Here is a 13,650-nt window from a genome sequence, read left to right as displayed (position 1 = left end):
TTGTTGCAGCTGGAGCAGCAGGTCCTGCATCCATTAGCAGATATGCCGTACAGCTGGCGCAACCGCAGGCCAATGTGAGTAACCAACGTTAGACCCTTTCATCCAGCAGAGCAACAAACAGTCTTCCCCTCTATCTCTCCCTTTCTCGCTCCCTCTATCTCTATGCAGAGAGAGTTACACCACAGTAAATGACCGAGAGACCGAGAGACCGACCAACCAACCAACCGGGACTCCAAAACTGCCACATTGTGTGGCCAAAGCAAAAACCGCGACTCAACTGAACCTGGCCATGACGTTCGTTCTGTCCGACGGATGTGAATTGAGAGCGGAAAAGCGTTACAGGTAGCCCCCGCTCACACGGACCCACTCCCGCACACTCCCGCACACTCCGCTCACTCACTGCCCACAGTGGTACGTCCATTATGTATGCACTTCCATTTCGAATGCGAGAACGTATTCCACACTTCAATTTACGGTTAACAGTTCATGGTTTAAATCAGCGTCAATCACTTAAGCTGTTTCACTTTACAATGCCGATTTTAAAATAGCTTGAACTTATGTTTGGTTAAACATAAATTTGTAAGACTTAGTTATATATTTTAGTTCTAAATATGTACTAAAATCACGTCTTTCTAAAAGTATGTTGGATTAAAGTTAAGCTCTTTAATATTTGATTTACCGCTTTCATTATATTTATTTATTCCAAATATGTACTTAAATAACATTTTTTTTATTATATATAAACTTAATTATATTATTCTTGACCCGAATGTATGTATTACTATGTATATGTATTTGTTTTGAATGTTATAGCTATTGTTTAGTTGATTGTATAATATAGAGTTGTCAGTTTTTGTTTTTTACTAAGAGTATTGCTAATATTTGTTAAGTCTTTATATTTATAATTAAACTTAAAACTTATCTTGGTATATCTTTAAATTTGCCTGTTTTGAATTGAGATATAGCCCTTTTTAATTTAAATTTAATTTTTCTAAATAATAATGTCGTACAACTTGGAGCACAATCAATTGTTATCTGAATCGGTTTGGATTACAATTTAGCTTGATTAGATAACACTAGGTAGTAGTCAGAATCTTAATTTAAAACCAAGAAAAAAAGCATTGGATGTTCGCGTATTAGTATTTGTAGAATATTTAACATTTTTAAATAGTAAACTCCTTAGAATTTTCTAAATTTAACTTATTGAGCTACAGATCTTTTATTTCAATTTAAAATTTTAGAGAAACTGAAAGCTTTTTATGATTCGTAACTACAACTGTTCGGCTTAAAATGTTTCTACATAATTCTCTAGCTGTTTCCCTTCAAAAGGAAAGTTGCCTCTGATAGATTAGCTTTGAGCCACTGTGCGCAGGTGCATCCTTCCGCTACGTCCTTCCAAACCGCCCAGAAATAGTTGTAAATTGTCGAAATCACAAACAAAAGGGACTGTACAAAAACAAAACGAAAACATAGTGAAAAATCAATGGACAGCCACAATAAGAAAATGAAGAAGAAGAAGCGTAAAAGCAGCGACCACTAAATAAGTGGAGTGCGTGGAAAAAGAAGTATACGAGAAACAAACGCAGCCAGCGAGTTTCAAACAAATAGAGGATCAACAGAGCTTTGCTTCTCACTAGGATTTTCGGTTGCAAAACTGCGCTACATTCAACTAGATGAGCATTCAAATTGGCTTAAGGTAGCGAATGTTTGAAAGTGTATTATTATTATTTTTTTAGAGAAAGTGTTAAAAAAAAATTTAAGACTAATACTTTGCATTTAAAAAATGTTGTAAAAAATAAATTTAAAATATACATGTATAAAAATTATAAATAAAGCAAAAAGTAGGAGATTTGGTAGTCACCTATGCCTGTAAACTAGATTTTAAGATAAAAATAAAAAGAAAACTTTGTTTTGTTTTCTTTTATGTTATGTGTTTATAAAGTTTGTCACATTCATTTTAGAGCAGAAGATTTCCTAGTCGCCTATGTCTGACTATCTCGTTCCCTGTACAGCAGCTTCCTTTTGGTGAATCCCCACCTTCCACGCACGTAGCAAACTTTTACCCTACTTTTCACTCAGCTTTCGCGCGCCAAATAAAATCAACAGCAAATAATTCATTTTCGCCAGATTGTCTCCGTCTTTTTTTATACGATTTCATTTCATTTTTTTTTTTTTTTTGTTGAAAGTTGAAAGGCTTAAGGCAATTTTTGTTGCGTTTTGTTTGAACTAATCGCTGTGAGTTGCCGACACAAAAAGGGCTTTGAATTGAACTATGTGTTAGTTGTGGGTCTGGTTTGGGTTCTTGTTCTGGTTGTGGGGTCTTATCCGTCGACATCGGTGTGATAAGAACGTAACCCTGTTATCGGTGATGCGGGTACACGGAATGACCATTAAAGGCGTTGGCATTGCAGTTGTCGGTTAGTCGGTTAGTCGCAGTCAGAACAACGGCAATGTCAGGTAAGTGACGCCCTATTCTTAATGGCAATGGCAAATGCAATGGCAATAGATTCCGTCTCTTCCTCCCTTTGTGTCAAACATACAAACAGAACACAATTGGAGTTACTTTAGTCATGGTAGTATACCACCCAATGCTGTGGTTGCTGGACACGATTCGGATGGGGATACGATATACATTGGACGCGCCTGCTATAACAACGACATGCTCCCAGCGAAGGTGATACCGAACAAGGGTAAGGCCTATGTCTCCTATGCCAGTCAGGAGGTGCAGCTGGAGAGCTATGAGGTGCTCAGTGGTGACAGCTACGAGCGGTTGACGGCTGAGAATGGGGAAGTACCGCCCGGTGCTGTTCCAGTGGGTCAGTGGTCGATGGTGAATATCTGTATGCCGGTCGTGGCTATCATGCTGGCAGCTTAACCGTCGGCAAGGCTCATCCCTCTCATGGTTGCCTCTATACCCTATGAGGTGCTATCGCAACCGGAACGTTGGATTGATACGGCCGCACAAAATATACCCGAGGCTGCTGTGTTCGGTGGTCACGATTCCAACGGAGATGCCATCTATGTGGGTCGCGTCCTTGTCGATGGAGTATATAATTTAATTTTTTGCTTTATTTCAAATATAAAAAATAATTTGGCCTGATTTCAGGTACGAATATCGCGTTCGACCTTAGAGAAATGCCCATTTTAAAATACCCTATACTATATATGGTTGTTTCATTTATATATTATCACAATTTATCGACACTTAAGGCTAAAAACTTTCGCCATCATATGGATACAATAATTATTCAATAAGTATAATGAACGGAAACATTTGGCAAATGTTTACTACCACAATTTGATAAGAGATGCTAAACTAAATTGGTGTGCATTTTACATAAACTAAATAAAAATTATCTGATAAGTTCAATTAAAAATTGAATTACGATAAATGTGATTATTATGCTTTACTTAGTTAACTTTTTATATTTGCTTCAAGTCAAAGCAGCAATTTAAAATTTTAACAGGGCCATCTGTTGGTATTACAGTTAACTTAAAACTACAGCGCCATCTGTGCCTACTAATGGAAAAATATTGCCAGACAACTTAGTTAGCAACGCTGCCGTCAGGCGTTGCCAGCTTAATCGCGAATATGTAATCGAGTATTTTTTCAACACAGCTGTTTTCAAAACAAAAGCGCGCAAAGCATAAAAGCTCGCTTCGTTGCCATCATTTGTGAAATCGTTGAATTTTTGCTTTTTATAATTAGTAAGAACAATAAATGCCATTAAATCACAGTGATGTCAGCAAGCAATGCAAATATAACAGCGGATAGTTGCCACCTGACAATAATTATTGCAAGGCAAACGGACTGTGGCTGCCACCTGACAGCACAGGCAAATCAGCTGTAGATGCTAACAAGTAGTCGATATGTAATCGATTATGTTCGCATTTGGCATGTTATCGAATAGCTCGATAGCTTGCGTATTTGTTCAGTAGATTTTTTGCGGCTCAAAAAGTCGGACGTGCTTGTGGTTATTTATTTTTATTTTTTTGGTAAATGCAAGCACTTGCACACATTAAATACGTGTGCTGCATTTATTTAAAAGTGCGCGTGTAATGAGTGTAATTACACATGTATTTGTGATTGAATCTAATTGAATTACCAAAGAGGGAGAACGCAACAACAACAACAAGTGCAAGTGACAACTCTTTTTACCAAACTCATTCAACTCCTGCGCCTTTTGACACGACAACAAAGCAGAAAGCAACATAATAACATAACACAACACGGCAACTGTTGTTATTGTTATTATTATTATTATTGAGCTGGCTAAGGATTCAGGGGAACCAGTCCACAAATTAATGAGCCAACAACCCGCACGAGTAAATACATATACATTTATTATATTAATTTTATGTCGAATTTGTTATGTTTACCTAAATATCTATTGGCAACAGCAGCGGCAAATACCAATAACATAAGCATTAACATATTACATTGTTTTAATTCAACAATAACAACAACAAGGAGTGAGGGGCAAGGGAATAAATACCAAATGATATGAATGTGGATGTCATGTGGTGATGGTTGGTGCTAGGGTGGGAGGGAGTTGGCTAGGCCAAATGCTTTCATGGCAGAGAGGCAAAAGCAACGTCATCTTGCAAAAGCTTTAACCACGTTTGCTGTTACGAATCGTTGCTGTTGTTGTTGTTGTTGATGTTGTTGCTACTACTTGTATTGTTGCTGCTGGTGTTATTGTTATTGTTGTTGATGTTGCTGATGTCGTCTTCAGCTGCCGCTCCTGCTGTGGTTTCGTCGTTGTTGTGTTTTACTCCCGCTGCTTGCAACAGTGCTGCCAATATTTGCTTTTTAACAGTTAGATCTAGCCTTTTTTCGAGAGCTGTAAGGCAAAAGAAGCCTTTTAATAGAAATGTAAATACAATCTTTAAATCAAGTTTTATATCGAAAAATCGACCAAAACATGATTCGAGTTGTCGATGTATCGGAAAATGTGCTAACGGTCATTTAACAAAAATTAAACATTTGAGCTTAATTCTGCAAATTAACTACGATCTGCTCTCTTCTGCTCGAAAAACGTGAAAAGCAAAATGAATTGTTTCAGTCTTTTAATCAATTCAATTCTATTGAAGAGCGACTTAGTTGTCCAATGGCTTTTCTATTTTTTTCCTGAAGAACTAGCTCTATTTTACATTTTTGTTTTAGTCTTACGAAGGTTGGCAACACTGGTGTGCCTGCAGCCGCATAATGAGAGTGCTTCAATTTCAATGCACTCGCCTCTCTCGCGCGAGCTCTTTTTTTGTATTTATACATGTGTATGTGTGTACCTTCAATGCATGTGTGTGTGTCCCAGTGTGCGGATGTGTGTGTGTTTGACGATTTGAAGTTGGTGCCGCTTCAACTTGGCGCACTTGCTGGCGCTTCATTTGCTCGCCACCCACGACCCTTTGGAAAACCCCCCTTCTAGGCGTACCCCCCGCTGTCATCTTTGGCTGCCTTTGGGGCACATTTTTGTTTTATTTTGTCAAAGTTTGTTGCACTTTTAGCAGTTGCACCAAAGTCACACATAAAGAGCTGGTCCTCCATTAAAACTCTTCAATAACCAGTCAACCTTGTTGTCATCATCATGATTGTTATCGTCATCATCATCAACAGCAACATCATCAGCAACAATTAGTCGCGCCGAAATGCAGACAAAAGCTTTCCCTGAAAGTGCAACTTTAACTTCAACTTTGGTTGCAAGTGCATCTTCAAACTGCAACTCGATTTCCATGCAGATGTCGTGCCACCAATAATGTCCATGTCCATGTCCATGTCCACATTCGTATTCACAACCATTCCGCAGCGTGTACATTTTATTTATGTACATATTTCACTTGGCACTTGTTATATTTATACTCGGTGGCATGCCGCATGCCGCATGCGGCATGTGCAACACGTCACTTCATCTTTGAAGAAGTGCGAAGCAGTCAGTCAAACACACACACAAATATTTTCCATCTCCCAAATGAAATTAGGCTGCAGCTCAACGGCCAACGGCCGACGAATAACTGAATAACTCAATAAGCCAACTCATTGCCATGCAAATTGAATGTCCAATTCAAAGTTTTGCCATTACATATACACACATATGTATCTGTACATATGTATGTAAACATACATATTAAAGATATATATCTGTAGCTCTGTTCAACTTGAACTCTAAATTAGCCAATAATCTTATCTCGATTTTCGAACGTATCGAATTTCCATTTCAGTTGCTATGACGTGCCTTTGACAATATTGTGTATGTACACGTATATAGATCTATACATATGCATATGTATATATCTTTCATGTTTCGTCTTTTAATGGGCATTGTAAAAGCGTTATTAGTTGTACTTCATATTGTGTTTCCATGCAAAGAGCACGTACTCATCCGGCTTGCATTTGAAATGGGTATTAGATACGTAACACATGACTAAATCTTTTGGGACTATTATTAAAGCCTTACTCTGTTTCCACTTCACTCACTTATCCCAATAAGTACTAATTTTAATTCACGTTTAGAACGCTTGCAAGTCACATTCTATATGCAATCACAATTATGAATAAAAAGTTGACGAATAGATTTATACGTTTTTTGGCAAGCGACATTTAAAAGTTTTTAATATATACTAGCAGGCAGTGTGCGTGTTTTTATAGACATACAAATTGGCAGGCAATTTTATACCTATTAAGGTCGGAGATGAACCGAAATTTAAAACATTTTAATATCAGTTCAATTCATCTATTCTTAAATTGAGCATTTTTAACCCAAAGTATTCAATTTCAGTTGAAATAAGCTTAAAGTTGTTCCAAATAGTTAAAATGATTTAATTTAATAACTTTATACACATCATCCCTTTGGGGAATTGAATTTTCCGAAAACACTATATCTAAATTTTGAATATGTTAACATTTGTTAAAAATGTAGTTACTTGGGTTCAGAAAAACTTGCAATTTTATTGGATTTGTTTAAAACTTCCAACATAATAATTTTTTCATTTTATAATTTTGTTTTTCTTGAATTCAAATGGCAAACATATTTTATCAAGTTTTGTATCTACTGGCCTGTAAAACATTCTTTAACGAGACAATTTTAATGAACTTTTACAAAAAGTTCTCAACTTTGTAGACCATTGTGAATGTGTTGGTTTTGTTGCTGTGGGATTGAGAGGCACCTAAACAAAAAGTATGTTGGAAATTAGTAAGCCAGAAAAGTAATTTCCGGTTTGTCATAATGACACGGGCCAGAGTCATCCCGTAGGTTGGTGTAGGAACCAAATGTTCGGCAGCTGACCACGATTTAAAAATTCGTTTTCTTAGCCAAATACATATTGAAGTAAGCTCGCTTTGATTGGTATATTTTTCGTTCGATTGTATTGCAAGTATTCTAATATATAGTATAAAGCACGTAGTTGAATATCCGCAAAACAATGTTTCACAATACCTTTTAGTTTTATTAGTTTTCCTTTTTCAATTACGAATTCAATTTATAAAGGCTCTGAAGTTAAACGACAGAGAAGCTTACGTATACTTTATAAGGTCAAAGATACTTTCTGTCTGCTTTTTAGATGCATTTACAAAATGTTATTATACAAAATCCTTTTTTATTCATCTCGCCCAATGGACAAAGGTTATAAAAATAATAATAATTATCCAGTTTCTATTTAAATGTAGATGTAAACATAATTATGTATAATCACATTTTAATCCTTTGCAAACGCAAAAGTTTCTTAAAAAGATAACTTCTGCAAAGTGTTGATATTACGTTCGGAAAATATCTCCAGAATCATAGCAGAAAAATTAAATCTGTTTTTGTAATTAGTTAAATTGTTTTCTGTCGGTTATTCCGAGTATTGTTTTTGTTTTGGTCCGCTTGCATTTTCCTCATTTATATGTTGTTGCAAATCTGTTGAAGTTCCTTTTGTGACTGGTTTGTTTATTACATTGTGTTGCCCCAAGGATTTATCAGCGCGAGTTTAACACTGAACCCGAAACGAACTGTTTATTCGCAGTTGCCATTTAACTTGAGTTTATTTCGTTGATTAATTATGAGAATTTTATGAAAAGAACTGTTGAAAAATAAAAAACTTAGTTGGTTGTCGTTGAGTCAATTCTTCCCACAATATACTAGATTAATATATACTACTTTAGACTCATTTCCATTTAAAATGGTTCCGTGACGAACTTGACCTTTCGGCCATTAAAATATAAAACCCTGAACTAGTTGCAAGTCACACATTATCATTCATAAATATGTACATTGTACACGTTCTGTCTGAACTCAGTTATCAGCAAATTTTTGATCAATGGGCCCCTCTTTTCAGAGGCCCATAAATAGGCCAGAAAACAAAAATTGTTGAATTGACCGAAATGTGCAAACGTCGGCGGCATTATAATCGCTGCCTCAGTTGGCCCAATTAACAATTCTGACTGACCGAAAAAAAAAATATATATATAAAAAGTGCAATTGCCAATGTACGAGAATGTGAGAATGTGAGTTGAAGAAGATAAAGAAGTTGTTGATGTGTTGTTTGCTAAATTTAAAATTGCTTCCAACATAGATTAAAGCAAATTGCAGAAATTCCTTTGCGCGTTGATCCAGCTGGTGATTGTGGTCCTAGCTCCTGTTCCTCCTAATGATCCAGCTCCCAGCTCCAGCTTTGTGGCCCAAAAGTTTTAATGGGCTCTCATGGCAACGCGCGCGCGTTTTGCTGCCAACAAAATGGGAACACGTAGCTCTTTAGCATTTCGATGTCATCAAAGCTGCTTCCTCTTTCTATCTACCTATCTGCCTCCCCCTCTATACATCTCTCAACAGCACGATGATAATGATGATGATGATGACGTAGTCGAGTTGAGCTGGTAAATGATAAGCGAACGAGCGCGAATCCAACGATTGAGAGCACATAACGCGAAAATGTTCAAATGAAATCAAAATCTAGCACGCTTATCAATTTTAGAGCTGCACCTTCCCTCTCTCTCTCTCACTCCCTGTCTCCCGCAGCCCTGCGACCTCTTACGCCTTCCGCTTCTCTCACAGTCCATTTGGATGCCCCTCAACTCTCTCTCTCTCTCTCTCTCTCTCTCATATTTCTCATCTCTTTGGTTTGGTTTGGTTTGGTTTGGCGTACACACAAAAGCCGTTGAATGCCAGCGGAAACTTTGTTGCCAATTTGCATACAATGCAGTTTGCAGTTTACAGTTCGCTGGTAGCTTGTGCAGTTGGTTTTAGCTTTTTAATACCCTATCAGAGAGTATTTAAATTCTGTGTCGAAATGTTCACACTTATAAAAAAAAAAATGTTCTAAAATCAAGATTTTGGTCTCAGAACTACGATTTTTGGTTTAAAAAATTCAAGAACATAATATTTTAATTAAGAGAACACATCTTGATTTTAAGAACATTTTAAATAAGACCAAGTTCTTACTTTAGGATTAAATGTTCTTAAAATTAAAATTAAAAAACAAAATAAAAATAATTATTTTTTATATTTATAATTTTTTTTAACTTTAAATTTTGATTTATTTGCATTTGGTTCTGTTTTAGTAATTTTGTAAATGTTATTTTAATTGGTTACGAGTGGGATTCGATTGAAGTGCTGATACGAAATAGTACCTGTTTATACTTTCCTAGCAGTTTAAGATTTTTATTCTTATATTAAGATTTTAAGATAATTGAGATTAATAATCTTAGTTTTAGTAATTTGGTCTTAAAATAATCTTATTTCAAGAACAAAATATCTAAGTTGAATGTTCTTAATTTTTAAAGTTGGTCTTTTTTTCAGTGTAACGCCTTAAAGGTGGTACATAATAAAAACACGATTTTTAAGTTAATGACACCGCATTGGATTTATTTTTGCCGGAATCGCGGATTTTTTTCCTGTGTGGTAGTCATCAAAATAATCAGTCGAAAATTAAATTAAGGGTTCGAATAAGGGTATCAAATCTTCGACGTGCCATAGAAAACTTTTCTTGTAGCTATATATATTTGTTACATATTTATTTATTGAGTTGTGTTGCACAATTTCAAAGTCACTTTAGGCCATTGTTAGTGTTTTTGTTGTGCGGGTGGTTGATTGGGCTTTCAATTTCCTATTCTTTTTAATATGTTTTTTTTTTGAAGCAATGCAATAAAATAGCTGACGCTGTTGTCGATGTCGAAGTCGATGTCGCCAATCGGTTGATCGATCCACCACATCCAACAGTTGTGCCATCCCGTGTTTTCGTTGGGTATTGTTGTTAATATTGTTGTCAGCGTTGTTTTTGTTATTGTTGTTGGTCGCTTGGTTGGTTGGGGTTCATTGACTTGAAGCATTTGTTTTCATGTTCTTTCCAATGCTCCGTTTGACGCTGCTGCTGCTGCTGCTGCTGGGGGCGTCGTCTGTTGCCAGTGTGTTAATTACTTTTTGTTTTAATTGTCAATTTATCCAGAAAGAGATCGAAGAACAACAACAAAAACCACATTACCAACATCTGATACTCGTAAAAGGCGTTGCGCATAACAGTACATTAAATAACATCTCAAGTCCTTGCGGCATCCTCATTCTTTGGCTAAAACTAACAGCAACATTTGTAGCTCAATAAAAGTCATTGGATGGCTAAAACTTACGACATTTTAACGCAATGAATGGCCAATACCCTGCAAATGTTATTCGATAGCTCAACTTAACTGCTATGCCACCCAATTCATTGCCAATCTCATCCCTTTTAGTTAACTTGTTACTATTTTAATGGCTTAAGCTTTCAGCTATGTGATTCAACCAGTTTTTATATTCCAAAATCTGTTCGCCAGTTAGCTCAAGCGAACCACTATAAAATTTTACCAATCTCCCTGTGCTGCAAATGGTTTTCTCTCCAGATTTTAATACAATCAAATGACAATTGCATTCGCCTAAAATCAATCAATTCATTGATAGAGAGGAACTCATCAATTTACAATCAATAACTGAAATAAATTTAGCTCAAACAACCATTAATATTAAAAACATATCAATGTTTTCAATTAAAAATTTAAACATTATATTTATCTTAGAGCATAGAGCAAGACATCGGTTTGGTTCGCGAATTGCTTTACATACCCCCTGAACCCCCTGAACCCAAAGTTTGGGTTCGAGCCTTGTTTTAATTTTATACAAAAAATATGTGTATTGTTATACATTTTTCTTAACATATTGAACTAATAAAATTTTTTTTTTAAAAGAAATAAAATTTTGATGATAATTATAATTTATTTGAAGATTTAATTATGACTTATTTTAATTCGAAGTCTGAAATAATTGCGTCATATTAGAAAACCATTAAATTTATGTAATTATTTTTTTTTTCGAACCGAATCTTTTATTTTAGAAAGCGGTTCGTCTTAAATTCGGGTTCGCAAAGTAAATAATTTTAAGGGTTCGGTTCATGATCCGGCTCAGGCTGCTTAAGAACCCGAACCGAACCGGTTCTACGAGGTTCGGTTCAGAACCAGCCTTGCTTTAAAATATTCTCAACGGGAATTGCTTAGCTTGAATTTTTACCATTCATCTTTTCTGGTGAGTCGTTGTTGGGCAAATGTATTGTATTTTTTACATTAATATCGTTTATCGGTATCGATATTATTTAATATCAACACCAGTAATCGAAACCCATACCTACTACCACTGAACAAATAACCTATAGAGAGTCATGATATGATATGACTTCACCATAGGTTATTTGCTTAGTGCTACTACTGAGTACTTACCAGCTAGCAAGCGCTTGCTCCACAACTCAGCAACCAAGAAAACTAAAAACTCTAATCTACTGCTCTCTCTCTCTCTCTCTCTCTCTCTCGGGAGATTAAGTTCATTGCACCTGCTAATTTTATAGCTTAATCAATTCGAATCCGTCGTTGACACAACAAATTGAATTGTAACATCTTTTGGCATAGGTTCGTGCTCGTGCTCGTGTTTCCTGTTCCCGTTCTTGATCCCATTCACATTCTTGTTCTTGTCTTTATACATATTATTATTCCCATTTTCCCATTTTTTTTTTTTTTAGCCGTTGTGTATGCGGTGAAACGTTAAGTTTTAATTAACACATTCGTGGTTCGAACTTTCGACTGATTCACTTTAAAAACTTGGCACGCTTCACTGTGCAAGCGTGGAGTACCGAGCACCGAGTACCGAGCATTGAGTACACTGTGTGTGGACTCAGTGGGTTCTGTGAGTACAAGAGTGTGGAGTTTTTGTTTGCTTGGGGCGTTCTGCGCTTCACTGCGTATTGAAGGGCGAATTCCCCGGCGGTCTGGCCACGTCAGATAACTTAGGGATTGTAGTTGAAGCTGTGGCAACGCCAACAATTCCAACAACAGCTGCTGCACGTCTCTCATATTGTCCAAGTAATTTATAATATGAGCGACGTGCTGATAAATGAGCTGTCGCTGTGCCAGTTGCTAAATATTAACCAACCAAATCCACCAACCAACCAGTCGCGTTTAGTTAGCCAATCTTAAACAGAAAAAAATCATAGATAAATTCGAGATTCAAGCTGCGGGGGAGACAGAGAGACAGAGAGAGAGAGAGAGCAAAGTGTAAATCGGAGAGTCCAAGCTGCGACTCGGTTCGTTGGGCCTGGTGAAGCCTTCAAAATGCTTATACCCTCTACCAACTGCAATTTAGAACAAGGTCTTTAGACTGCCATTAAGGCACTTTACGTTCCGGCTCAGCATTCCGTATTCGCCATCAAATCATCAACACTTCCCGACTGCAGCCCCTGAGCGTGTCGCAACATTATTTATGCAGATTTTTTTTGTTTAGTTTTTATTCTTTTTTGGAAACAAAAGCTTCCAACTTAAACTGTCGCAAACGTCGCCGTCAACGCACCAAGCGCAACAAGCGTGAGAACTAATGCCAGCCACCAGCTAGCACAGTGGTTCAAGATCTCAGCAAAACGGCAAAAGAAAAAAAAAAAAAAATATTCCTAATAAACATGATTGAAACTGTGTTGCAATATGACAGGTAAATTTCAAAATGATTCATATTATTCATTATTTAAATCAGTTTTTAAATAAAGGTTAAAATTTTTAGATGGATTTAATTTTTCAATCAAATGAGTTATAAAAATAAACTTAAGAAAAGTGAGTTTAATAGCAAAGGAATATGCCCAAAGAGATCGTTAAGATAATTCGATAGATAACAAAAGTGTCAAATATATAGTTTTACTTTATAGCTAGAAAGATAAAGAGTAGATATACGTACATACCCAAAGGTAAACAGCAAGAACCTAATGTACAATTGAGAGAAAAAAATGAAATAAAGAAGAAATTAAAAGAAAGAACTCATAAATATATGTAGAAAAACTTAATAACTATTCAAATAGTAACTATGGTAGACATATATACAGAGAAAAAGGTGTAAGCCAGAAATATAAATAGATAGATATAAAGATTGATAAATAGATAAAAGTAGTTAAATTGAAACATACGCATAAGTAGGTCAACAGATAAAGTATGAAATACAGATAAAATAATGCAAATGAAAATATAAAAACATTGATGGATGAATAAATAAATCACGTGATGAAAGAATAGTTACATTGAAATATATAAAGATACAAATAATGATTGATAAATATATAAATATTCGATAAATAGGTTGTATTGGTTAATAGTTAAAGTAAAAATAAATTAAGATAAGACTA

The 13,650-nt window shown here is 35.8% G+C and overlaps 1 protein-coding gene across 1 annotated transcript; it reads left to right on the top strand.

The window, feature by feature from the left end:
- The first annotated feature begins 2,383 nt into the window (after positions 1–2,383).
- On the top strand, positions 2,384–8,669 carry LOC117787542. The gene is given in 5 exon segments (XM_034626091.1): positions 2,384–2,413; positions 2,507–2,819; positions 2,822–2,912; positions 2,914–3,046; positions 8,568–8,669. Coding segments are annotated over 5 exon segments (669 nt in total).
- The last annotated feature ends 4,981 nt before the right edge of the window (positions 8,670–13,650 follow it).

The sequence above is a fragment of the Drosophila innubila genome, chromosome X, assembly GCF_004354385.1.
Source record: "Drosophila innubila isolate TH190305 chromosome X, UK_Dinn_1.0, whole genome shotgun sequence".
NCBI lineage: Eukaryota > Metazoa > Arthropoda > Insecta > Diptera > Drosophilidae > Drosophila > Drosophila innubila.
The sequence above is the reverse complement of the archived record's forward strand: the minus strand, read 5'-3'. Positions and strand labels throughout refer to the sequence as shown.